This window comes from Genypterus blacodes, unplaced genomic scaffold (assembly GCF_046128005.1).
Source record: "Genypterus blacodes isolate CSIRO-AG114 ecotype Tasmania unplaced genomic scaffold, CSIRO-AGI_Gbla_v1 ptg000039l_1, whole genome shotgun sequence".
Taxonomy (NCBI): Eukaryota; Metazoa; Chordata; class Actinopteri; order Ophidiiformes; family Ophidiidae; genus Genypterus; species Genypterus blacodes.
In genome coordinates this window covers 6,110,933-6,137,079 of record NW_027466852.1, presented here as the reverse complement: position 1 = coordinate 6,137,079, position 26,147 = coordinate 6,110,933, and the positions used below count along the sequence as shown (strand labels likewise).

Sequence of the window (26,147 nt, the reverse complement as noted above, 5' to 3'; positions counted from 1 at the left end):
CCCCGTGTGGCTACGAGCGAATTCCGGTTGAGCGTTTCCGTCCCTTCGTCCATTTTCACATAGTCGCACATGGTGCCGCACCGGCCAAGATCCCCCAGCCTCCAACAATTTTGTATTCAACTCCGTTGTAGGGAGATATTTACCCCGTACTCCTGTTAAATGCAAGATACGGTGGATATGGTGGACGATCCCGAGTATGCGGAAGAGGAGCCTTCCTTCAGCGATCCGGAGGACTACGAGGATGACGTCGAGGACGAGGGTGAGTGGCTACAGGAAAGAAGCCGGCTTTCTGGCCTGCTGCTAGCTAACTGTGCTAACCGATGCTGCGCCGCGGTGTCGTTATTACAGCTGTTAGCAAGATAGCACTAGCTTGTTACTTTGGTTACCGAAACTGTATCCTTCTGTAGCCAGGAAACGATATTTCTGATTTTAGGCTGAAACAGTCGTACACGGTAACATATTTCCTAATTGTTACCGGCTAAGATTAACCCTTGTTAACGCTGTCCTAGTTCACGTTGAGCCTCACCCAGACGCTACACATCCCTCTCACGGTGGTCCTGTTTCTGTCCTAATGATGACTCAACAATTATGTAATTCAGTCAGAATCTATATTTCCTGTACCTGTTAACAGATTACAGACGACGATTGTGAACACGCTCACGCATTGCCGGTACTAGCTAGCAACGTTAACGAGCTGCTGGGACCCGGGCGAGTTTCTGCTGCGGACAGATAAAGAGAATAAACCACAGCTCGGTTAGACTACGATCGCTCAAGACAATCAGGACATTTAAACGCAGTGACTGGGGTTTTGCAAGAGTAAACCGCTATGCCACGTCCCCCTTTCTGAAAAGTTAATTCATAGTTAAACATTTGGTGGGGCCGTTTCCTTTTAGGTTTAGCATCTGTTGTCTTTGTGTCGTTACCTGGTAGTATGCTGGATCGAGCATTGTGACCCCTGTTGTCTATAAACTAAGTAATTAAAGAGTAATACGCTGGTCCTTTGCATTTAAATGATGTGAAATTTAAAGATGGTTTGATTTGAAGTTATTAACACTAGGGGGCGGGGGCGGCAGTAGCTCAGTCAGCTCGGGGAACACAGGGTCACCAGTTCGAGTCCCAGTATGGACTAAGGAAGTGGAGTGGCAGCTGGAGAGTTGCCAGGGCCTTGAGCAAGGCACCAAAACCCCAAATTGCTCCAGGACAAATATCAGACGACGTGTTTGCATCTTCTATAATGCATCACACACACCTGACGGCTGTTTGATGGTTTACTGCCTGCGTTACCCTATGTTAGTAGTACTAGTAAGTATGTTACCGTCCTCTAACCCATGTCCTTCTCTCCTCAGAGCTTCTGGATGAAATACTGAGGGAGAAGCCCCAGGAGGCTGATGGCATCGACTCGGTGGTGGTGGTGGACAACGTCCCCCAGGTGGGCCCGGAGCGCCTGGAGAAGCTCAAGAATGTCATCCACAAGATTTTCTCCAAGTTTGGGAAGATCACCAACGACTTCTATCCACAGGCTGATGGCGCCACCAAAGGGTATGGCACGGTTATCTCATGGCTGTGATCGTTTACTACTCGATTATATTGAATAGTTAGATTAACCGGCAGATATATTCTCCATGTAGGTACATCTTCCTGGAGTATGGCGCTCCTACACAGGCTCTGGAGGCAGTAAAGAACGCTGACGGATACAAATTGGACAAGCAACACACATTCAGGGTGAACCTCTTCACCGATTTTGACAAGTGAGTTTGAAACTTCTCGTATAAATGAAAGCAGATATTTCTACAAGCAGTGTGAGTCGAGAATAATCATGTGCGCTATTGTTTTTCCAAGGTACATGACCATCAGCGATGAGTGGGAAACTCCAGAGAAGCAGCCTTTCAAAGATTTTGTGAGTGTTTTAAATAGATACCAGCACATTAAAATAGGTCTTAAACCAAAACAATAATAATCAACTGTTATTCTAAAATGGTGTAAGTATGCTCAGCTAAAAATGTATGTCTCTGTGATTCTAGGGAAACATGCGCCATTGGATCGAGGACCCGGATTGCCGTGACCAGTACAGTGTGATCTATGAAGCCGGCGAGCGGACGGCCATTTTCGCCAATGACGCCAAGGAACCAATCACATCTGAAGAGAGAGCGGTCAGTCCTGCATTACATAAAAGTTATATATGGGACGCAACATGTCATTGACTTGGAGACTGATGGGATGTTTATGTGTGTGTGTTTTCGTGCAGCGCTGGACAGAGACGTACGTGCGCTGGTCACCCAAAGGAACCTACCTGGCCACCTTCCACCAGCGTGGCATTGCATTGTGGGGCGGCGAAAAGTTCAAACAGATTCAGAGGTTCAGCCACCAGGGTGTGTCCCTCATCGACTTCTCGCCATGTGAGAGGTAAGTGACCTCCCCTTCCTTTGTCTTCTTCCGTCATTTCCCTCTGTCATTTGTGCAGCTTAAACTGAACAATTGTAACAGAAGACACACAAACTAGTTAAGTTAAACATAGCTCCCTTAATAATCTCACACGCCTGAAAGCGAACCAACCGTTGGATCCTGTGACGCGTTTTGTACGGTTATTGCACCGCCCAAAACTCATGCTTGGGCGCGATGTGTTTCAGGTACGTGGTGACCTTCAGTCCACTGATGGACACCAAGGAGGATCCACAGGCCATCATCATCTGGGACATTCTGACTGGACAGAAGAAAAGAGGCTTCCACTGCGAGAGCTCTGCACACTGGCCCATTTTCAAGTAAGTACATTTCCCTTCTACTTCTTTTCCCTGTTTTATTATTAGTGTTAGTGGCATCCCCAAGTTATAGATGTGTTGTAATAGCTTCTCTGTGTTCTCAGATGGAGCCATGATGGAAAGTTCTTTGCCAGGATGACTCAAGACACACTGAGCATCTACGAAACTCCAGTAAGAAGACATCAATGAAATAATTGTTGTTGTTGTTTGTGGTTGTATTTGTGTATATACTGTATATATGACACTAACTCCACACTTGTGCTTCTTTCAGTCTATGGGCTTGCTTGACAAGAAGAGTCTCAAAATTAATGGAATTAAGTAAGACTAGTCTCAGTGTTCAAATCTCACCTTTCCTCTGAATTATACACGTTTAAGTGTGACTTTTAGCATGGATGTGGTGATGAGAGTCTGTGTTTGCGTTAAGGGACTTCTCATGGTCTCCTGGTGACAACATCATAGCCTTCTGGGTACCCGAGGACAAAGACATCCCAGCCAGAGTCACCCTGATGCAGATGCCTTCCCGTCAGGAGATCAGGGTCCGCAACTTGTTCAACGTTGTCGACTGCAAGCTACACTGGCAGAGAAACGGCGATTACCTCTGTGTGAAAGTGGACAGAACTCCCAAAGGAACACAGGTAGGAACGGAGAGAGAGGACCAGGCAGAGTATGCAGACCCGACCAGTAGAAACCCAAAGCTAAGACTTGTTTTCTGGTTGTTATCTCTTGTCAGGGCGTCGTCACCAACTTTGAAATCTTCCGCATGAGAGAGAAGCAGGTTCCCGTTGACGTGGTGGAGATGAAAGGTACGCACATCCACTCTAAGCAATGGCATCTCCAGTATGGAAAATAAATGTATTTAAATCTCATCTGTTGCCTTTCTCTCCTTCCAGAGAGCATCATAGCTTTTGCGTGGGAGCCCAATGGCAGCAAGTTTGCCGTTCTCCACGGAGAGTCTCCTAGAATCGCTGCTTCCTTCTATCACGTCAAAAACAACGGCAAGATCGAGCTCATAAGTGAGTTGACTGCACGGACAAGACCGTCACAACCCTCCAGTCAGCGAGTCACAATTGCTCAGAACCTCACTTAATGTGCTGCTTTGTCTTTTACAGAGATGTTTGACAAGCAGCAGGCCAACAGTATCTTCTGGAGCCCTCAGGGACAGTTTCTGGTCCTTGCTGGTCTCAGGAGGTCAGTCTAACCTCTCCTCCTGTGTGTATGTGTGTGTAACATGAGATGGAAACCAGCAGCCTCTGATGACAAATAATCTTTTCTGACACCTCGTATGAGAGCTAAACATTAGCTCCTGATTCTAATGCTGGTCTGAGGCTCAATATCTGCTTGTGTGTTTCTGTACCACAGAGTGATAGTGTGTGTGAACTGTGTGTAACTCTCTCTAACCCCTTCGGTTGCAGTATGAACGGGGCTCTGGCCTTCGTGGACACGTCGGACTGCACCTTGATGAACATAGCAGAACACTACATGGCCTCAGACGTGGAGTGGGACCCAACTGGCCGCTACGTTGTCACTTCCGTCTCCTGGTGGAGCCACAAGGTCCATTTTGCTCCGTCACTGTTGTCTCCAGAACCCACTAAACTCCTCCTATGTGCTCACGTCCTATTCGCCACCTTTTGTGTGTATTCAGGTGGACAATGCATACTGGCTGTGGACATTCCAGGGCCGTCTCCTACAGAAGAACAACAAGGACCGCTTCTGCCAGCTGCTCTGGAGGCCCAGGCCTCCTACCCTGCTCATCGGAGACCAGATTAAGGTACCATTAGTTGTGCGTCTGTGTGTGTGTATTTGTATCTGTGTGGTGTTGCCAGTGATGACAAATCAAAAACTTTTCTGACACCTCGTATGAGAGCTGAACATCAGCTCCTGATTCTAACTCTGTTCTGAGGCCAACAGTTACAACATTCTGTGTAATTATAACACAGAGTGACTGATCAAGTTTCAATCTGACTGTCAAACTTCACTCTGTCCCTTGCAGATCATCAAGAAGGACCTGAAGAAGTACTCAAAGATCTTTGAGCAGAAGGATCGTCTGAGCCAGTCCAAGGCTTCTAAGGTTAGAGCCATCCCTCTTCTTCATTAAGTCTCATTATGAAGCATGCAGCTCGTTAAGCGTTCGCAAACTTGCTTCCAACAGACTATGATAATATTTGAGTCCTTGTGGCTCTCGGGGACACCTAGGGTGACGAACGAGCTGAATTTCTTTGTGTGTTTGTGTTGAGTAGGAGCTGGTGGACAAGCGCAGGACCATGATGGAGGAGTACCGTAGCTACAGGGAAACAGCGGTGCAGAATTACCTGGAGCAGAAGGACCAGCGCCTCGAGCTCAGAGGAGGTTTGTCCCCCTCACTTTTATACCTACATCATCCCTGGAACCACACGTGCACACGCACACACTGACCTTTCTGTTCTTCTTCCAGGAGTGGACACAGATGAGCTGGACAGCAATGTGGAAGACTGGGAGGAGGAAACCATTGAGTTTTTTATCAACGAAGAAATCATTCCCCTTGGAGATCTGTAGTCCCTTACCCAGGTAACACTTCCTCTTTGAGATGTCCAAGAAAATGTGAACCAATGGCAAATGCCCATGTACACAACAATCATGGTCACCGAAGCTCTAACCCCCCACTCTTTAATGTATCCTAGCAACCCATCTAATCTAATGAGTCTTATCAATCACACCAGCGCTGCCATTCTCTTTGAGACGTTGTCAAATTGTTTATATGAACTTGTACAACTGCGACAATAGATTGTGTTTGAGTGAGTCACTTAATTTTAGAGAAACACTAACCCCATTCCATCACATTGGACGTCCATGTTAGAGAGCTGTTGGTGCATCATTTGCCGTCCGTGGTGAGATCAGTGTGTAACGTCTTGTTGTCTCCCCCTTTAGTCAATCCGTTTTTGTGTGGAAGGAGTTGAAGACTCCCTCTTCGACTGGAGAAGGACAGCGACCACAGTCTGAATCTTGGGGTTCATCCAGAGTCTCAACATTCTTTAGTGACATCAAAGCACGGCGTTGCGGATCAGTGACATCGAGGGACAAGAGAGAAGATACTTTGTTCAAGATTTCCTCTTTGTCTCATTATCGTCTGCCCCATTTTTATCTCTGGAACTTGATATTTAGTAATACTGCCTCCTTTTTTCTTATATTTTTTTCTTATAAATTGGAGTCACTCACTCTTATTGGAACTTATTATCGGGGTTGTTTATGAACTAGCCTCACCATGCTAACGTGTGACCACAGTGCCATACCAGTGGGGTTTGGAGGTGTTGTGACTAAACAAGTATCCTTGTCAATTAAAGTGCTGAGGTGCCACTACAGTGGCCTGTATCCTCCTCCTTTCAGAAAAGGCTTTCACACAGGGAGGGGGAGTGCTGGGGGAATAACTTTAAATAAAACATCCAAACACAATGTTAAATGACTGTGTCCTGCTCTGGTTATTTATCATGGAATCCTCAATTTTATGTCACAACCACAACCATGAGAATATATACAGTACGGGGATGTATGTGTTGGATGGATTATTAGGATTACTGCCCATGTGCTCGCTGACCACATTCGTCATCCGAGTGATGTTCCTGCCTACCCAGGTGACTTCAATTATACATGCTGGTTAGGCTTTTAGGTTGGAATTTGGGCAAATGCGCTGTGGGAGTTGACTGAGGTCAATGTAGTCAATACAATGAAGCCGTGGTTAGGCCAAAACTACCAGGGCGGAAAGATTCCCTAATCCACTACAGTTTCACAATGACCTCTGCAGCAACACACACAGCCATAAAAGAATGTCGGGCAGGTCTGTCCGTCAATGTGAATTAGGAGTAAAACGAAATGTGCATGTTATTTCCGAAGTAAACGAAGCCGATGTCGCAGATGTCATTCAAGTACAGTACTCTTTTGATAAGAGTCCAATCGGCTGGAGTAAGTCCCGGTGTCAGGCAACATGGGTTGTGGGAACTTGTAGGCGGCAGTAGCTCAGTACATAGGGGACTCAGCTGGGAGCCGGAGGGTCCCCGGATCGAGTCCCCGTGTGGACCAAGAAAGTGGACGGGCAGCTGGATAGTTGCCAGTTTGTCTCCAGGGCAATGCCAAGGTGCCCATGAGCAAGGCATCCAACCCCCAAGGGGTTCCCCCACGGGTGCTGTAGAATGGCTGCCCTGCACCCTTTCTGTAATGCATGTGCTGTGGGTGCAAGACATATTTACTTGTGATAAACATTGTGAATCGCATGTGACTTGACCAGAACAAAGTATCTTATCTTGCAATTGTTCCTTTAATATTCAACAAGAGCTTCACAAGACAGACTGTAGGGACCAGTCAGGTGTCACTTTGCCAGCACCATTGAGGTTCATTTGTGTCCTTGTCCATGCGTAATGGAGATATGAGCTCTTTTTTGCTGTTACTGTGCACTTGTAATATTACAGTCAACAGAGGGCTTCTATCTTTCCCTCATTAATCAAATATACTGTATGATATTCCTCTCGTTTCACTGGTTTTCTTTGTTGAAGTGAGCAGATCAAATACCAAGAGATGTTAGCACTGCCATTCTATTTAACCTGAATCTAAATAGAAATTAAATTTCAGATCTGGTTTAGAGTTTAGTGACTCATACGATCAACTTCCATCTTGGGCCTGCATGGGTTTCTTCACAGTACTCCAGTTTCCTTCCACCTCCAAAGATATGCAGCTTAGCCTTAGATGACTTTAAATCGCCCATAGGTGTGAATGTGTGTGTGTGTGCCTCAGCTGTCGGCCTCTGTGTCTGCAATAGCCTTGTGACCTATCCAGGATATGCCCTGCCTCTCACCCCAGGACTGCTGGGATTGGCACCAGCAACCCCGCAGCCCTGAACAATATATGCAGGTCTAGAGAATGTATGGATGGAATTATCCTTATGTCTTTAACAGAGCTTGATCTGGAAATACTTTCCATGGTACTAAGCTGGTAAAGTTCAAACCCACTAGTTCCTGATGTGTGTGTGCACATGGTGCCCCGTGGGGGTGCCCCAGTTCTACTTCCTGAGAAATTCCTTGCCACTGTTATTTTTGTTTGTTTTGTCCACATGAGATGAATGGCCACAGGTGTTATATAGTCTTTATAAATCTCTCTCTCGACAGATACCCACATCTTTTATTTTTCTTCCTTTACGCTATTAGACCAGCCTTCCTTTACAACTGTAATTAGTCAGATGTATAAATAAAACCTCTTAAAAAATGAGATTAATGTCAGTAACAGATAACTGTGAAGTTCTCCACTATGGGCGTAGGCGGGTGTATGGTTGCACGGCCTAAAATCGGGGCAAGTTGGATGCCAGGAACTAAATCTCGCGAGAGTTTGATTTACACTGTGGAAGCGCAGACCGTTATAGTCGTGCGAGCCCAGCCGGTCTCATCACCGGGCAGACGGACAGAGCGAGGGGGGACACCGAGGAGAGGGAGCACCGGGACAGACGGCATGGAGGCGGTGTGGGGGTAAGACTAACACCCGGGGACCAGCGTTCACCTCAGACAGGTTTGTGTCATATTTTCCATGGCCGTGTGAGGGACATGAAGGGAACGTGATGAAGAGGAGGACACGGAGAATATGGAGAGATGGTCAATCATAAAGCCGTCCAGTGTGAGAGTGGAGCAGTGAAAGGGAACACTGTAAGCTGTGTGCTGCTGGAGGAATTAAGCCCGACTGGAAAAAGAAAAAAAATCAAGTGTATATTAATTCAAATAGTCCCGAGTCGCTGCGCCAAATCTGGCATATTATGTATTTATCGTTTCAAAAAGAGGAGGAAGCGCGGCGAAACGCTTGAAGTTGCCGTCGGAATATTACAGACGTTGTTTTGTTTTCAAGTGGGTGTAAGTGCTGCGTGTGGAGCGACGAAAATAGACCCACGCAGCCAACGTGGAGTTTACTCAGAAACCCAGCAAGGTTCAAGTGGAAAGAAAGCTCACAGAGAGGCTAAACATCTCCTCAGACAGGAACACACAGAAGCCAGGAAGAAGCTCGTACCTCGTCGGGACTTTATTCATCCATTTCCCCCCTTCCTGGGATTTTCCAGGACAATACGGGGTGTAAACCTTGCAGCAGGGTCTCTGAGCCGAGCTGCCTCCACCCCCCACTCCACGTCGGTTCACATCTTTGTGACAGTTGAGCACCATGAGCGGACCTGGACATTCCCACGACCCCTCACTCACTCACAACACAGCCATCTGTCAGCCGGGACTTTGCTTTCTTCCATTCTCATGTCGTTTAAATATCAGTACAGGATCATCATAGGCGGAATATGACAAATGCTGAGTGAGGTCATGACTGAAAGTAAAAACTTGAAGTGAAGTGAACAGATTTTAAGTCACGTGAGGATGAAAAAGGAAGTATCTTAGAAAATTCCGATTTCGTAATATTTCATAAATTTGAAATGTCCTGTGAATGATGTTATTTCAGTTCATGTGTGTTTTCAACTAGAAGGGCAAAAACCAGTGTAACATGTTAGTATAATGGTTTTTGATAGCGATACTGCACAGTAATTATCACTAATAATCACTGTACATGTTAAAAAACCAAATTAGCATCACAATGGTTATTTTCTTCACTCTCTTCTATCATTTGAGTCACATTTCCTGTCTTTCTCTGTTGCAGCTGTTAAGCAGGAAGTGTCTCCTTCCTCCCCGATAGATGGCCACCATGTAGCTGAGATAGAGAGCCTTCCTGTTTCTCCACCATTCGCAGCTCTGATTCTGTTGCGACCATGGGGACATGGCGTGGTCTGCGGGTGGCGTTCATTGCGGGGTCTTTGTTCATGATCCTCCTGATTATAGTGTACTGGGACGACGTCGGTGGGTTCAACCTCTACCCTCTCCAAGACCTCAAACACGTGCCCCCGGACTCTGAGCCTCGCTCTTGCACGACGCCGGCACCTTCCAGCACTTTGCAGCCCAGCTCTGTCCTCTTGGTCCCCACCGCTGCGTCAGGCTCGCCTCTCATTCCTGAACAGCAGACTGTAGAAGCGGTCAAGAGTCATGCGGAAGAAGATTGGAGGAAAAAGGAAGAGGAGAGGAAGGTGGAAACAAGGGAACAAGAGGAGAAGGAGAGTAGTCATAAAAATAGCAATAGTGGGGTGCAGGAGGAGAGGAAGCAGAAGATAATGGATGTTTGTTCAGGAAAGGACATGTTGGAATTCCCTGGAAGGACTCGGACGTTTGACCAGATTCCTAACAGGGAATTGGATCATCTGATAGTGGACGACACACACCAGATCATCTACTGCTATGTTCCCAAGGTACAGCCGCTCTGTGTGTGTGGATGGTTGAATATATACTATATGGGGGGTTCATATGTTTGAAGTAAAGAAAACACACTTTATGAGTTTATGTCCATTTTTGAAAGTGAAATCTCATGGTACAGCCATCATATAAGTGTACTGAAAATGTAGAATACTTCTGTATAACTAAAAGTTTTTCAAAATACTCAAATTTGTGCTGTTCCTACATGAATTTTGGGACTAATCACCAGCCACGCACACACACGCGCTATCTCGGTTGTGTTTCTGATCACCTTGCCTTCTTGCCGTCGATCTCATTCAGGTTGCGTGCACCAACTGGAAGCGAGTGATGGTGGTCCTGTCTCAATCTCTGATCTCGCCCTCCTCTGGAAAACCCTACAGTGACCCAGAGGCCGTACCTCCCGACCTTGTACACAACTCCTCCCTCCACCTTACCTTTGCCAAGTACGTTACATATAACAACACACACACACTGTCAATGTCCTAAGTGAGAACACCAGATGTGATCAATTGGCAGTTGAGGTAGAGTAGAGACACTGATCTGTCTGTCCTCAGGTGTGAGTATTCGTACCTGTGTTAGTCCATCTCAACAAGGCAGCATCCCAAATGTTTTCAACATTATCTTGTCGTTGCTTGAGACTGTCACATCAAAGCAGAAACTACATGAAAACACCAAAGATTCCCTGTCACAGTCCACATGCTTGTGTTTCACCAGGTTTTGGCGTCACTACGGTTCTCTGTCTCGCCACCTGATGGCACTCAAGCTCCAGCACTACACCAAGTTTCTGTTTGTACGAGATCCCTTTGTTCGTCTCATCTCTGCCTTCAGGAACAAGTTTGGGAAGTGAGTGGCAGCTAGTTAATGGAGAGAAAGAGAGAGAGAGCGAGCGAGTGCATGGCCTCAAGGTGAAGAGGAGTGTGCTTCAGTTATGATTGATCACTCTTCCATAACTCATGAAGTATATAAGTGTCTGTGTTTGTCGTTGCATCTGTGATCCGAAGGCCCAACGAGGACTTTTATCGTCAGTTTGGGTCGGTGATGCTGCGTCACTATGGTAACGTGTCTGGAGGCCTGCCAGAGACAGCAGCTGAGGCGTTTGCAGCAGGAATCAAGCCAACATTTCAGCAGTTTATCAGCTACCTACTGGACCCGGAGACTGAGAGGGAGAGTATCTTCAACGAACACTGGCGCCAAGTATGTAACTCACACTCTCACACACACACACACACACACACACACACACACACACACACACACACACACACACACACTCACACTCACATTCACACATGCTTGCAGACTACACTTGTTATTATTTTTAATTTGGGTTTTATGGACTGGATCATAATATTCACTTTGCCTAAAATAGCTGTGATGCTTCTCCCATGTTTGTGTGTATTTTCATCTGTGTCTCCATTACATTTCCACTCACTGTGTCTCTCTGTATTATTCTTAGAGGACCCTGATGGTGTAGTTTTGCTTTAGGCACTATTAATAATATAGACAATGCACAATTTCAAGTGACCATAGTGTTGTAAGGTTCTACCTGCCCACACACACATTTTGAGATACAGGACATTAAACATTCACCACTCTGGCTTGCTCGCCTTTTTGTAGTCTGACTTTTTGACATATTAAACCTTCAAATGTAACAAATATAGTAATATAATCCCACTGATTTGGGGCCAGAAATGCCAGTCAGAACCTTATAATATCAAGGTAATGAGTTACTGTTGATACATAGTTTAGTAAGTAATCATAATTTTTGTCCAACAAGCAAGAATACAAGGTATATATATATAATCCCGACACACACATCATCACTTCAAGCTTTGCCGCTTCTGCCAATTTAAGATGAAAAAAAATCAACTTTAAAAGTTTAAAATAAATGTAGATTTCCAAGATTTATTACTTGTAGTCTTTTTTGTGATCTCTCACTAGAATCGTCTCACCATATGATATGGGAGTCGATTTTTAGTTTGTGTGGTTCATTTTCACAATGACTTGTGACATGTTTTAGCGCTGTTACTAAATGATCATGCATGTTGGAAAGGTATGGAAATACTCTGTCAGCCTTAAATGGTGCTACACAGACAGCAATTAATTCCAAAACTATTTTAATGTTTACCTTTGATACAATCACTGTTATATGAGCCATTTAATGTGCACACTGACACATCTCAGACAATCAATAGTGTACTCTGTGTAAGAACACTGAAAGGAGAAGTGACATTTTAATCAATAAGGCCCTCCAATATACAGTATTATATGGATCTATATACATATCATTATATTATAGATATATAATATAATGATATGCACATATAATATCTACATTACTAATAATCGTAATAAAGTGGCGCATTAGAGTATTCATAAATACTGTGGAAATAAGAAAAAAGTCTAGATCAGTGGTCTCTTTTGCCTCTGAGAGCTACTTTGTCAGCTACATTTGTCAGCTACATTCAGCTACATTTATCCACATGGCTGATTCTCCAACCAAAGCAGCAATAAGCGTCTTTTGTGTGAACGTTTACAAAATGTCGAAATCCAACACTCAACACTCACATTTTGTTTCAAAATGCACTTCAATTCAGTAATATGAGCTTGTTTTTTTCTGTATACATTTTCAATGTCAAGCTCACACGAATAAATTCACATCATATTAATCTCATAGAAAACAAAACAATGTATTTATATTATTAGTTACTTATTTGACAATTTTACCAATACTATACTTTCATATTTCACATTTGTCTGTCCACATATCACTGTCACAATTTCCCTTCACATTCACTGTAATTCAGGGAATTCCCTGTAGTTCCCATCTCATCTGTACTTCACATGCATTCTGTCTGTTCTGATGTGAGTGAGATGACAGAGAGTGTGCTACTGTTTTCATGAGGAATTAAAATAGTTTTGGAATATTCTTGCAGTGAAGCACGTTCTCTGTCCTACAGTTTTGGAATGTTTTTTTCAGAGTGTTTTCCTATTTGTCCTGTGAAAAGTTGCTGTGGACTTTGGTGAAGTGGCGCTCCACAGACGCGTTCGCACCTCTAATGAGACTGGCCCAAACTTGTCTTTCACATTCGTAATTTTTTTTATTCCTCATGAAAATAGTATATTTGTTGCTTTTTATCGGGGCTATTTTGAGGGGCGCTTGCCAGTCGAATGTTACGGTCAAGTAACCAAACTTGACAGCAGCATCATTTGTTGGACTGACAGTTGATTGATTGGCTTATAATCGTTTTGTGACAAAAGGGGGCGGGATGTCTGTGAATTTGATTGGATAGAAATTTAGTAGCTCACGAACGACCTGTTGGAGACCACTGGTCTGGAGTCTGATACCCTCTGAAAGGCAGTGTAGCCTTAAATGTTTAGGAAATACAGAATAGAAACATTCATGATTGAGGCAGAGACAAACAGACAGAGGTTTAACCATGCAGGCCATCTTTGTGTCTTTCAGGTGTACCGTCTGTGCCATCCATGCCAGGTCAAGTATGACTTCATTGGACAATTAGAAACCCTGGAGACAGATGCAGAGAACTTGCTGAGGATTCTAGAAGTTGATCACCTTGTCCACTTCCCTTCAGGGGCCCGCAATCGTACTGCTACGAGCTGGGAAAGGGACTGGTTTGCACAGATTCCCATAGCAATGAGGAGAGAGCTGTACAAGCTGTATGAACCGGACTTTGAGCTGTTTGGATATCCTACACCTGACAGCGTGCTCCACTAGAAGACCACACGTCACATAGAAGGCCTGGGCACTGCACCGTGTGTAGAGCCCACACCTCCGCTACCCAATGCCTTTTATACACCGATCCATGATGCTGTTCATTTTATTTGCTCATACCTCAAAAGGATCAAGTGCCTGCTTTAATTAATTTATGCTGTTCATCCTTGGCTGACAAGGTACTCATCCACATCTGTGTGTGTGTGTGTGTTTTTTTTGTTAAAGCACTTTGAAACAGCATTTTAAAGTCATGAAGAAAGCGATCATTATTGATGAGTAGCAGAAAATACTGAATGGAAATATGCTGCAAAAATAAAGTGTATTTTGTAAATGTTTCAATTTCGTTTGTGTGTGTGTGTGTTTCAGAACAGTACCACAGTGACAAATACAAATACAGATTTGGGGTCAAAAAGTCATCATTGCAATGTAATTTGCATTGTAATGCAAATAAAAAATAGAACAAAAGTGTCAATGAAATGAAACTCACCCTATGCAAACGCTGGACCTCTTGAAAAGGTTTGGAGGTGATTGGAGGATTGCTGTGCATGTTATTGACACACACACGTTCTCTAATTATAGTAAAGATAGGATGAGTTTGGTGAAGGGCAAAAATCATCGATAATCATCAATAATCGCTTCCACCATTCATCCTTACCATTTCATTTTATTGTTGTATGTACTCCTACTATTGTCTACTGTTGTAGACATGTCTACTGTTGTGCACATACACTGTTTCATTGCGTAGTGTGGATTTATGTTGTTGCCAAGCTGTAAGATGAATTCCCCTTGTGTTGTTTATGAGGTCAGTTATATGTGGTATGTTTGGAAAATGTAATTCCCGTGAAATATTTGACCATTTCCTATTAAAATACAATAATGACAAACTAGCTTATGACACTTAAACTGTTAGGATCGGCCCTGATTGTGCGACAGAGAGAATGACGCAAGTCCACCACTTTCTCTTGCACAAAGCGGCGCTCTTGTTGCCCTGCTGTCTATTTCCACGTGTTCTAGCTGTTTCTATAACCCCGCCCCCTCAGCCTCTTCTCCTTTACCCCATTGGTTGAACCCCCCCTTCGATCGTAGCTGGGCCCCGGATATCCCCGCCCCCCGCTTGGCTTGACAGCTCACTTCTGACATCACTGGTTCCGTCCCAACACGGAAACATGGAATAGTGAATAGTTATGTCTGCGTCGTTGTGAGTTTTACTTTTCAAACGCGACGTCTCGGCCCGAACTTCAGCGTGTTTAATAGCAACAGACACTGCGGCGTGTGTGAGCTTTAAACGGCCACTGGTAACTCAAATGGCAAATGGAGTCCAGCGCTGGAACCGGAGATAGTTCGACCTCTGTGGTTAGTTGAATAGTCTCGGTCCCCCCGTTGTTCGGAGCCATGAGCCAAGAGTGTGTTGTCGGGGTCGTGTGGGCTCTGGGACGCCTGCTGCTGTCGCTTCTCCTGCTGTCTTGGGAAGGGAAACTGTTTCAGGTGAACAAACTTCCAAACGTCGCCTTTCATGTTGTTGTTTTTGTCAATGTTTGTGTCTATTTGTGCGCAGCGCGGACTGCAGCTGACACTGTCCGAACGTCTGGGTCTATTTCAAGCTCCGGAGAAGTTGCCATGGTATGATAGTACGTGTAAAGTGTGTGAGCGAGCTTCCTGGATAGTTCAAATCATCTGAGGGAAGTTAATACTGTGTGTGTGTGTGTGTGTGTGTGTGTGTGTGTGTGTGTGTGTGTGAGAGTGTGTGTGTCAAATCTTCACTGAAAGTTTGCCAAAGTGCTTGTAGCATGGAGGGCCGTTCTTCTTCATTGTGAGTTGCCACCCCATAGTGGGTAAATATGGGAGTGGTGGAACACACACACAAAGACATACAAAGACACACAAACCGACGATAAGGATATCCTGGACCAGCGTAATTATTGGAGAATAAACAGTGAGGCTAGTCTCTCTCTCTCTCTCTCTTTCACACACGCGCTCAAATCACAGATAGGTTACATGGTCTCTTGGTCACACACAGATGTTTTTTTTGTCTCTCGCCCATCAGGTTGGGGGGGTCCGGTCAGTCGTTCTTCCAGAGTCGCTCCTGTTTGTCTCGACACTGGACGGGAGCCTGCATGCTGTCTCCAAACAGTCAGGAGACATTAAATGGACCCTAACAGGAGGTCAGGACACACAGATTCCATCATCTCTTTCTGTTTTCTGTCCCCTCGGGGCAGCAGTAGCTCAGTCCATAGGGACTCAGCTTGGGAACCGGAGGGTCACCGGTTCGAGTCCCGTATGGACCAGGAAAGTGGACTGGCAGCTGGAGAGTTGCCAGTTTGCCTCCAGGGCACTGCGGAGGTGCCGATGTGCCCTTGAGCAAGGCACCGAATCCCCAAAACTGCTCCAGGGGCGCTGTTTCACGGCTGCCCTGCGCTGAGCCCTATGTGTGTGTAAGAGGGGCGCTCAGGACAAAGTTCAGATTGACATTTTTGCATGTGATTTGACCCAATAAAATTTCTTGACATGATGTTCTTGCCCAACTTCTTTCAGACCCCATTATACAAGTGCCCGTCTACCTTACCGAGTGAGTAACACACGTACACACTCCCACAGACACCTACAAAGCCAAATTATCCACTCATATGGGCTGATGTGTGAATTTCTTGCAGGCCAGGTTTCCTCCCAGACCCCAATGATGGTAGTCTGTACGTGCTGGGCGGAAAGCACAAGGAAGGCCTGATGGTGAGTAATGCAGCTGGGGAGTGTGTGTGTGTATTGAAGTGTGACCGGGTATGTGTGTAACCTCTTTGTTTTTGTGTTGTCTGCAGAAACTGCCATTTACCATCCCCGAGCTGGTCCAGTCAGCTCCCTGTAGAAGCTCCGATGGTGTACTCTATACTGGTAAGGCAGTGTGTCTATGTGTGTGTGTGTGTATGTGTGTTAGGGAGAAAGCGATTGATCGTGATAAGCAGAGAGGTATGACTTTATCATTCTTGTGTGTGTGTGTGTGAGTCAGACATTGTCAGTGGAGGATGACAAGATGAGCCAGACAAATATTTTACACACTTCATATCTGCTCATTAATGTTTGTGTGTGTGTGTGTGTGCACGTGTATACAGGTAAGAAACAGGATGTGTGGATTGTGGTGGATCCTCAGACAGGTGAGAAGCAAACCAGTTTAACCACCTCCTCCTCTGAATCAATCTGCCCCAACGCTCCACTGCTCTACATAGGACGCACTGGTATGTCACACACTTGCACAATCACACACACACACACACACACACACACAGGTGAGTTTTTTCATGTATCTTGACCCACTTATAACACCTTTGTTTCCTCTAGAATACATGGTCACCATGTTTGACACCAAGACACAGGAACTGCGATGGAACGCTACATACAATGACTTTGCTGCCCAGCCATACGATGAAAAACTAAACTACAGTATGTCTGTGACTCTCACACACACACACATGCACACACACACACCACAAGTGCACACATACATAACGCACAAAACAACATGGCAAATCAAACGGATAAGCAAAATCTGTTCAGCCGGTGATTGGCTTTGACAGCAGTCTGACTGAATGAGCTCCATGATCTGTCAGAGCCTGAAAAAGCATGAAAAGCACCAGAGAATGGACGTCAACTCACTGGCCTGTTATAACACGGACAGGTGGCAGCCGATTTGTGCCACATTTGTCAGGGTTTTATAAATTATATATATATATATATATATATATATCTATTGAAGAAAGCATTTGACATGACAGTGAGGGTACAGTTATAGGGCATTTTGGACATCATCTTTTGATACAGAAATAGGGGGAAAAGAGAGAAAGGGAGATGAAAGAAAGATGTTGACTGGGACCTGTGGAATGTGATACACACCTGGACAAAATGTATAAGGAGACGAGGGGACGGTGACGGGTTAGAGAGAGAGAGAGGAGACAGGAGAGAGAGAGAGAGCGAGAGAGACCCTGAAAAGAACGAGGCTACTGGATGTAAAGTTCATTAAGACAGCAGGATGACAAACGGCAATCGCAGAAAGCCAAGGCCGGCGAAGGTTATGTAGAAAAGACACAGTAGTGCGGCCGCAGAGTTCTGGATGACACCAGTGTTGTTGGTTCAAAGACCTTGTACGTACAGTTTTTACAGGATGACATCATACAGCAGTGCATGCAGCCACAGATTGTTCTAGCTGTTTCGATGCTGCTGTGATAACCGCTTTTGATGTTTTTACTTGAAAATAAAAGAAGCATCAGTTGACCTGAAGATGGTGCGATAACAACAACAATCAAATGCTGAGTGTGATACAGTATACTTGCAAAGTTGGTGTTCCATGTCGCTGTGTGTATTTCCAGCAAATGACGATGTGGTCACTGCAATGCTTTTGCCCATTTGGCAACAGAAGGCACCATGACTTATGAGTACTGAGCATTATGTTTAAATGTGTTATATGTGTCTCCATCTGCACTATAACAGCCTTAATTTGCTATGTCAACTGTCCAAGTCACTCTGTTCTGTCTGACCTTCTTTATCGTGTCTGTGTGATCCGTGTTGCCTTTAAATGCTTGCTCAACCTGAAATGTCTTTTGGGATAATAATCAAATTGATATTGAAGATGTCAGACAACAACAATCCGTCATGCACCACATTGGCCTGTAGTTGTTCCATGTTTGAACTGTTCTCCTTGTTGTTTCTGTAGAGATGGCCCATCTTGTGTCCAGTGGTGACGGTCTGGTTGTGACAGTAGACAGAGAGTCAGGTAGGGAGAGGTGTGTGGTTTTTATTATAAGAATATTATTCATCTTAATGTGCGACAGCGTGTGAGGGGTTTGAAGTGATGTGGGTGTGTCTCTTTGTTTCCTAGGCGATGTGTTGTGGAGTCAGAATTACGGCTCCCCCGTGGTGGGGGTCTACCTGTACTCTGGGGACTCGCTGAGACACGCCCCCCACCTGTCACTCGCCATGGAAACGCTACGCTTCCTTACCTTCTCTGCTAACGAGCATTCAGACACACATGCCACCCTGAAGTGGAGCTATCAGTTTGTAAAGGAGCAAGCCACGGCACAGACACAACTTGTGTGAGTGAAGTTGAACACCGAGCAATTTCCAGACATGCTCTTACACCCAAAGGCATCATTACACGCACGAAAAATGTAATATTACATTGATTTTATGTTCCTGCAAATATCCGTCCTCCATCTCCTGCTCACAGTTGCGACTGAAAATCAATAGTTGTCTTATTGTGGAAATCATGAAATCTAATCAATTATTCTTTGTTCCAAAAACCTGCCTGTCCACCATATCTCATCAAAGTCTCTTCTTTTGCTGTGGAGTTTTTGATGGGATGAAACCTTCTTGGCAGAGATTTAACTTCAGCTTCTACTTGTTTCAGACCAACGCTCTATGTGGGCAAACTGGACTCTCACCTCTATGCGTCCACGTCCCTCGTCCACCACGGCCTCTCATTAGTGGTAAGTTACAAATATATCATCTTTGTCACACAACTCCAGCTTGTGAAAGACGGCGTCAGATCAGTTTTTGCCGCTTGTTGCCATGGCAGCCTCGGGGACTGACCGTAGCAAGGATTGAGGGTCCAATAACGGCCGGAGTGACGGTCAGCGAGGGAGGGGATTGTGAGATCACGGCGTCCACAGATATACACTACCCCCCAGGGAGCACAACCAGCCGGCAGAACCACTGGTTGCTAATAGGTAAACACACACTCATGTACACTCTCAAAATATCAAAGTCTGAGTCAGTTTAGCCGTTTAGATTAAGGGATTCATTCTTACGTAATGAAGTAACTGCTTCTTATAGGAAAAACTTTTAACATCAGCCAAAGATAAACAAGATGTCTTAGATATGTTAAATGTGTACCTAAACACAGCTTTAACTGCTGAAGTAAACCGACAGATGAATGCAAATCCTCTGCATTGGTGAACGTATCCATCATACCTACCATAACAATGTCATTATAACTCCCTCCAAACTGAACTGTGCTGTCAGTAGAGTCAACTTCAGAGTCACAGAACAGTTATGTTTGTTTTGCTGTTGTAGGCCACCATGAGCTTCCTCCTCTGGCTCACACCACCATGCTGAGGGATTTCCCTGTCAGCCTGCAGCATTCGGTTGAAAATGTGATCCCTCCACGACCTCCTGCCTCTCCAGCTCCTCCAGTGTCCCCATCCTCCCAGTACTACAAGCGCTATGTGAGTTACAGCCCCTTGTTGAGATTTTAAATGAAAAGACCCTTTAATAAGGAATTTTCTCATTTGCTGCCCAAGATTAGGCAAAGCAGACAAACACAGATGGATGGAAGTGAAAGCTGATTAACTGCTTCCACTTTTCTCTTTTCTTGTCAGTTCCAGGCTGTAGCTGATCGCCATCATGATACCAAAGGTGACGAAGGAGGTGAGGATGGAAAGGTGTCAGGAAAAACCACCAAGTTGTCTGCGGTGCTGCCTGTCTACCTGTCTGAGGATCCTCTGACCCTGGCCTTTCTGTCGCTGCTGCTGGGAGGATGGCTGGTCTATGTGCTCACATACGCCTCTGTGAGTTCACATTAGCCCTTTCTTTCTTAAAGATAGAAGTGGATTGGTGGCAAGTTTCACATACCCTCGTCATGACATCCCAGGACTTTCCAGGATGTCTTTATGAGCAGTCATGTTAATATGAGCGAGAGTGATGCTTGTTCAATCTGTCATGCGGCCTGTGTGACAGTGGAGGCTGCTGGTTGGATGGCAGTGGCATCAATCACTACCAGCAAGCACAGTATCACTGCACCGACAGGCTTACGGGTTTGATGATGAAAGGGCTAATTAAAGTAATAATCATTAGTTTTGCCTTTTTATATGTCATGAATGTCATCTAACGGGAGGAGGGGGTCTATGCGCAATGCAACTGTGGGAGCGAGGTGATGTCACCCGTTTATGAACCCAAACTAATCGAGACGGAAGTTCTTTTCTGTAGCTTCTGAGTTCTGAACCAACAAACGTTCATTTGGCGAGAAATAAATATAAACGTTACGTCCCTCCCCCTTCTTCTGCAAAACATATCTGCCACCTGCTGGGCTAAAGTAACAAAAATGAGTGACTTATTCAATACAAAAACCATGGAAAATGAGTTTAGTTTATATTTTAAAGGAGTGTTAGTGTTTTCATCACCTCTAAATGATCAGATCAAATAGCCTGAAGAACAAACCGGTTTGAGGCCTGAACAGGGGATGATATGAGATGCGTTGTCTCACTATCAGTCATAATGAATTACAGCAGTTGCTTGATAAGTCAGTGATATAACCAGCTGTGTTTATGCTGCAGGGCTCTTTAACCTCATCATCTTTCATCCCTTTTTTACTCCTGATCTTTCACATAGCATTTATTGTGATCTGTGTGTTTCCCCAGCGTGCAGCGCAGCAGCTGAAAGCTCAAAGGCAGCTGCAGGAAGCTTTGGAGTCTCGCCTCCAGCGGATCCAGACAAACATGCAAACAAACGCGCAGACTAATGCACAGACGGTGACCTTGGTTTCCTCAGACACATCAGGCTCAGCTCTCTCCACAGACTCACATCTCACAAGCGGTAAGTAGCTGATAAAATACAAATGCTTTATTCGCCACTTTTAATGATCTCAGGTTAAGTGTGTGGAGTTGAAGGATTTAACATTTTCTTTTTCATTGCTATAGAGAATAGAAGGTTAATTAAAATGCATAAATCAGAATAAAGCAGCCCACTTTAACACTTATTAATAGCAAATGTGCACTTCACTCTCCAATGAATTTGAATGAAGGAGACTTGATTGGATGTCATCCCTACCACAGATACATGTGTACATTCTAACTTTTCTCCATGCAGATTCTCCACCTGCGTCCGCTGAGCCTCCCGGTCACGGCAGGAGCGCCTCAAACGACAAAAACATCACGACTGGGATCAAACCAGCGCCCGGTGCAGGTAACACACCACCGCATGTTCAGTGTTAACAAGGCTAAGTGCTAAACAGACCTGCTCATGACAAACTGATGACTGGCAAGTTGAGTAAATGTTGTGTGCGTGTGTGTATGTGTATCGACGTACATCCTCCTCCTCCCTCACTGCTCGTCTGGCTTCCTTTCTTTGTTAGGAGACAGTGAGGAGGTTGAGGTTGGTAAAATCTCCTTCTACGCTTCTGATGTCCTTGGACACGGCACAGCAGGGACGTTTGTTTTCAGGTATTGTGCGTTTGTGTCATAATATCACACCTTTCTGTGATCTTTTAGTTAGATTATGACTTAAGCAGCCAAACCAGTAGCGCCGCATGTTTAACATGAACTCAGAACATACTGTATATTATTATATATTATATTACAGTTTAACATATATTTTGCATTATTATTGACCTTTTTCTAAAGCATTTAAGTGTGTATGCTTGTAGATTCACAGTATAAAAGTTGTGCACTCTGTTTAGTCTGTGCTGTTGTAAAAAAAAACCCAAGATTGTTTGAGATAAACATTATGTGTTGTAAGTGTTCTATTCTGTGTGTGGGGCTTTAGGGGCAGATTTGATGGCCGCCATGTAGCAGTGAAGCGAATCCTGCCTGAGTGTTTTGAGGTAGCAGAGCGTGAGGTGCAGCTGCTGCGAGAGTCTGACACACACCCAAATGTCATCCGATACTTCTGCACAGAGAGAGATCGCCTCTTCACGTACATCGCCATAGAGCTGTGCACAGCAACACTGCAACAGGTCAGAGTCTGTCCAAGAGAAATGGACACTTCATAAAGGACCTTTTAGTTTCCGACCAGCATGTAGCGTCTTCATGGTGGTGTGTGTTCTCTGCAGTATGTGGAGGATCCGTGCTGCTTCCCAGAGATCAACGCTATAACTCTGCTGGAACAGACCATGTGTGGCCTCTCGCACCTACACTCACTCAACATAGGTATAACACACACACACACACACACACACACACACACACACACACACACACACACACACACACACACACACTCACACACACACACTCACACGGTGTGCCGCTGACCTCTGACACTCATACTCCCAACTTCCTTCTGTCCTGACATCACCGTTTTCCTCCTCCTCCTCCTCCTCCTCCTCCTCTGTTGACTCCTGCTCCAGTGCATCGTGACCTGAAGCCGAGGAACATCCTCCTCTCTTGTCCCAACACGCTGGGTCGGGTCCGCGCTCTCATCTCCGACTTCGGACTTTGTAAGAAAATCCCAGACGGTTGCTGTAGCTTCTCTTTGCGGTCTGGGATACCAGGGACAGAAGGGTGGATCGCTCCTGAGGTTCTGAAGAACACACCTGGCAACAAACCAGTACGATACACACATCAGAGGCAGTCATCAAAGCCAGCAGGCATTCAGACCCCCAAGACTAGAAAACAGATGTTCTAAATCTCCTCTGCTCTCCTCTCCTCTCTCTCCTCTCCTCCTCTCCTCTCCTCTCCTCTCCTCTCCTCTCCTCTCCTCTCCTCAGACAGCAGCAGTGGATGTGTTCTCCGCAGGCTGTGTGTTCTACTATGTAGTCAGCAGGGGGCAGCATCCTTTTGGCGATACCCTGAGACGACAAATCAACATCCTGTCAGGAGAATACTCACTCGCACATTTCATGGAGGATATGCATGGTGAGGTCATATTTATCTTCATCCTGGCTGGTCCATGTCCCGGCCCCACGGATTCCGATTATTGCACACACAACAAATTAACTCACAGTCACCAGTATTTTTCTGCATTACTTGAACAGTTTAAGATTTATTCCATGATTTTGGAATATTATTTCTATTTTTCCTTGCAAATGAAGCCCATCATTTTGCTTTAGCACATTTAAGTATCCAATCAAAATCTAGTAGTAAGCAACATCCTTCGCCCAGTTTGTGTCTTTCTGGCTTATTTGCAATAATTTCCAAATATTCCCGTAAGTGTAAAAATATTTCCCAAATCCTTCCACCTAATCAGATGATGTCATAGCTCAGGATCTGATCGAGCGAATGATCAGCCCTGAGCCAGAGTCGCGTCCATCCACCTCCTGTGTGCTCAAACATCCTTTCTTCTGGAGCCTAGAGAAGCAGCTGCTCTTTTTCCAGGTGTGTGGAAAGTCAAGTTTCCCCGAGATCATGTCATCCTTTCCTGTCTGAGACTCTCCAGTTCCCGATGTTGTGCGTTTGTGTGCGTAGGATGTGAGCGACCGTATAGAGAAGGAACCAGCAGACAGTCCGATTGTCATCAGACTGGAAACTGCGGGGAGAGCGGTGGTTCGAACCAACTGGAGGATGCACATCTCCGTGCCTCTGCAGACAGGTACACACTAAGCCCCGCCTTCCTCTCAGCGGCTCTGGAGAAGGAACGCTAATCAGATTTTTTTATATGTGTTAATCCAGACTTGAGGCGGTTCAGGACTTATAAAGGGAACTCGGTGAGAGACCTGCTCAGAGCCATGAGGAATAAGGTTTGTCAGCGTACTGGAGTGACACGATGTTCGCTATGGAGACGCTTCCTGTACCATGACGCCTTTTTTCATTCTGCATGTCACAGAAGCATCACTACCAGGAGTTACCTGCGGACGTGCAGGAGACCCTCGGCGAGTTACCTGAAGGCTTCGTCAGCTACTTCACCTCACGGTTTCCACGGTTACTGCTGCACACACACACTGCTCTGCACATCTGTGCCCATGAGAGACTGTTCCACCCTTATTATCTGCCGCCTAACGCCAAGTGACACTCCCATGACTGCACTCCATACTCACACACACACACACACACACACACACACACACACACACACGCTAAATGAAGACTAAAGAATGAGGCTACACACAATCTTTAAAACAATGTTGTGACAAAGTTACTAAAACATAAAACACAGCCAGAAGCGATGTTGAGTCACACCAAACACACTACAGCCACACACACTGGACAAAGGACTCCATTATGGAGCAAGGCAGCTGTAACTCCCCACTGCATCACAGGTGCCACTGCTGTACTGAGTGTATGTTTGGAGCACTCCTCACACACACATACAGTTTATTATACTTCATTCAATCCCAGTGTTTTCTGATATAGTAATGGCACAAGGGGGTTTTGATATTAATAAGTTTATAAGCGCAGCACTTATGCAGCGCTCTGCTAAACTTTGTTCAACTCTCCGGTTGTTTGCACAATTTATCCTTCAGCACAAAGATTTTAAAGTGAAATAATTTTATTTTATGCCATTCATTTTGTTACATTTTCTAAAACCTTTAAAGTGTTTTTATTACATTGAAAATAATGACAAAGTGTTACTACTATTATGATCCTATAAATCTGAAGTATAATTATAAAACCACTTGTACTATTTTAAGATTGAATAATTCAGCCTGCTCAGCATCTCTGTGGTTTCTCAGTAGATAGAGAGATGCTGGGGTTCACTCATGAAGGAGTGGCTTTCTATTTTAGTAGCACAACAAACTAAAGCCTGGTAAGAGGATGAATAAGTTAAAAAAAGAAAGGAAACTGTCACATCAGTGTAAATAAAACAGACATCGGGCTGCTGTCCTCAGAAGCTTTTGTTGTTTTACAAGACTGCTTATCTTAGAGATCTTTGTTGTGTATTTGACAGTTAAAACATGAACTGTCCTGCATTGTCCTCAGTTTCGGTGAACAGAAGTGTTCCATAGAATGTACCAAAGACTACAGTTGTCATGTATTTGTTGTGTGTGTGTGGGGATGTGCTCACACTCGGCACACATTTGCAGCTCTCGTCATGGCTGAAGGTACCTATACTGACAATGTGTGCAGGTCCGTTGTTCTTTCCTAAAGGCAGGAGATGGACACAGGATAGTATGGATAGTGTACATATGCAGTGAAATCAAATTTATGAATGTATTCACACATTGTCATGTTTAAGCACGTTGATCTGAAACAAAGTGTGATTCATGATTCATACAGAACCACTGGATGACAGCATTGCAAGTGTGTGAGTCTGAGCAGTGTTAGGACTTCTCTCAGAGCCCTGTGGACTCTTCATAGTTTTTTACTAGAGAAAAAATGATGTAAAAATAAACTTTTGTACTGTTTTGAATAAGAGAATTAAAATGCTTTGAGTGTGCCAAAACTGAAGTGCGTTGCTTCATATTTATTCAATTATAATCTGTGGGGTTCTAAAGTCTTAAGTTTTTAAATTATGATGAAAAAATGAGCTTTCACAAGTATTTGGTCGGCTTAAAGTGAATAAAATGAGTTTAAGTCAGACAGGGGGTCCAGTAAGATTCAGCAGAATGGGAGGCATCTGTTTCTACAGCAAAACATCTTTTCACAATATTCATGTTTATACAGTGCTGCGTTAAGACAAGACCAAACATCTTAAGGTCATTTTCCAATTCTTCATAAAATCATTTGCCTTTTTGTGGTGAAT

General features: G+C 44.8%; 3 protein-coding genes and 2 non-coding genes across 6 annotated transcripts; all 5 read left to right on the top strand.

Annotated features, from left to right (window-relative positions):
• The first annotated feature begins 35 nt into the window (after positions 1–35).
• Positions 36–6,189, top strand: eif3ba (eukaryotic translation initiation factor 3, subunit Ba). Its single transcript, XM_076147819.1, has 19 exons — positions 36–259; positions 1,347–1,539; positions 1,629–1,748; positions 1,840–1,897; positions 2,022–2,150; positions 2,246–2,403; positions 2,628–2,759; positions 2,861–2,927; positions 3,028–3,074; positions 3,181–3,391; positions 3,487–3,559; positions 3,647–3,769; positions 3,866–3,944; positions 4,169–4,307; positions 4,399–4,524; positions 4,747–4,824; positions 4,994–5,102; positions 5,188–5,300; positions 5,661–6,189. Exons 1-18 carry the CDS (start codon positions 160–162, stop codon positions 5,286–5,288), a joined length of 2,043 nt encoding a protein of 680 aa, XP_076003934.1. The 5' UTR covers positions 36–159; the 3' UTR covers positions 5,289–5,300; positions 5,661–6,189.
• Positions 4,002–4,085, top strand: LOC142998586 (small nucleolar RNA SNORD60). The gene has a single exon (XR_012962890.1). It is a non-coding gene; the product is annotated as a small nucleolar RNA SNORD60 (small nucleolar RNA).
• LOC142998589 (small nucleolar RNA SNORD60) lies at positions 4,574–4,660 on the top strand. The gene has a single exon (XR_012962893.1). It is a non-coding gene; the product is annotated as a small nucleolar RNA SNORD60 (small nucleolar RNA).
• A 1,939-nt stretch (positions 6,190–8,128) lies between the features above and the next one.
• On the top strand, positions 8,129–14,466 carry LOC142997043 (carbohydrate sulfotransferase 12-like). 2 transcript variants are annotated; one of them, XM_076148215.1, is made up of 6 exons: positions 8,129–8,239; positions 9,396–10,035; positions 10,340–10,482; positions 10,754–10,882; positions 11,041–11,233; positions 13,506–14,466. In XM_076148215.1, exons 2-6 carry the CDS (start codon positions 9,505–9,507, stop codon positions 13,773–13,775), a joined length of 1,266 nt encoding a protein of 421 aa, XP_076004330.1. In that variant the 5' UTR covers positions 8,129–8,239; positions 9,396–9,504; the 3' UTR covers positions 13,776–14,466. The 2 variants fall into 2 exon arrangements, with proteins under 2 accessions (XP_076004330.1, XP_076004328.1); XM_076148213.1 differs by having other exon boundaries at positions 8,129–8,279.
• A 420-nt stretch (positions 14,467–14,886) lies between these two features.
• ern2 (endoplasmic reticulum to nucleus signaling 2) lies at positions 14,887–25,699 on the top strand. Its single transcript, XM_076147900.1, has 24 exons — positions 14,887–15,257; positions 15,817–15,934; positions 16,305–16,338; positions 16,424–16,496; positions 16,583–16,655; positions 16,874–16,996; positions 17,100–17,201; positions 18,469–18,528; positions 18,634–18,847; positions 19,162–19,240; positions 19,330–19,480; positions 19,827–19,978; positions 20,132–20,320; positions 21,170–21,344; positions 21,618–21,713; positions 21,883–21,970; positions 22,293–22,482; positions 22,579–22,675; positions 22,876–23,075; positions 23,236–23,383; positions 23,715–23,842; positions 23,933–24,056; positions 24,137–24,204; positions 24,291–25,699. The coding sequence occupies exons 1-24, from the start codon at positions 15,165–15,167 to the stop codon at positions 24,471–24,473; spliced, it is 2,958 nt and encodes a 985-aa protein (XP_076004015.1). The 5' UTR covers positions 14,887–15,164; the 3' UTR covers positions 24,474–25,699.
• The last annotated feature ends 448 nt before the right edge of the window (positions 25,700–26,147 follow it).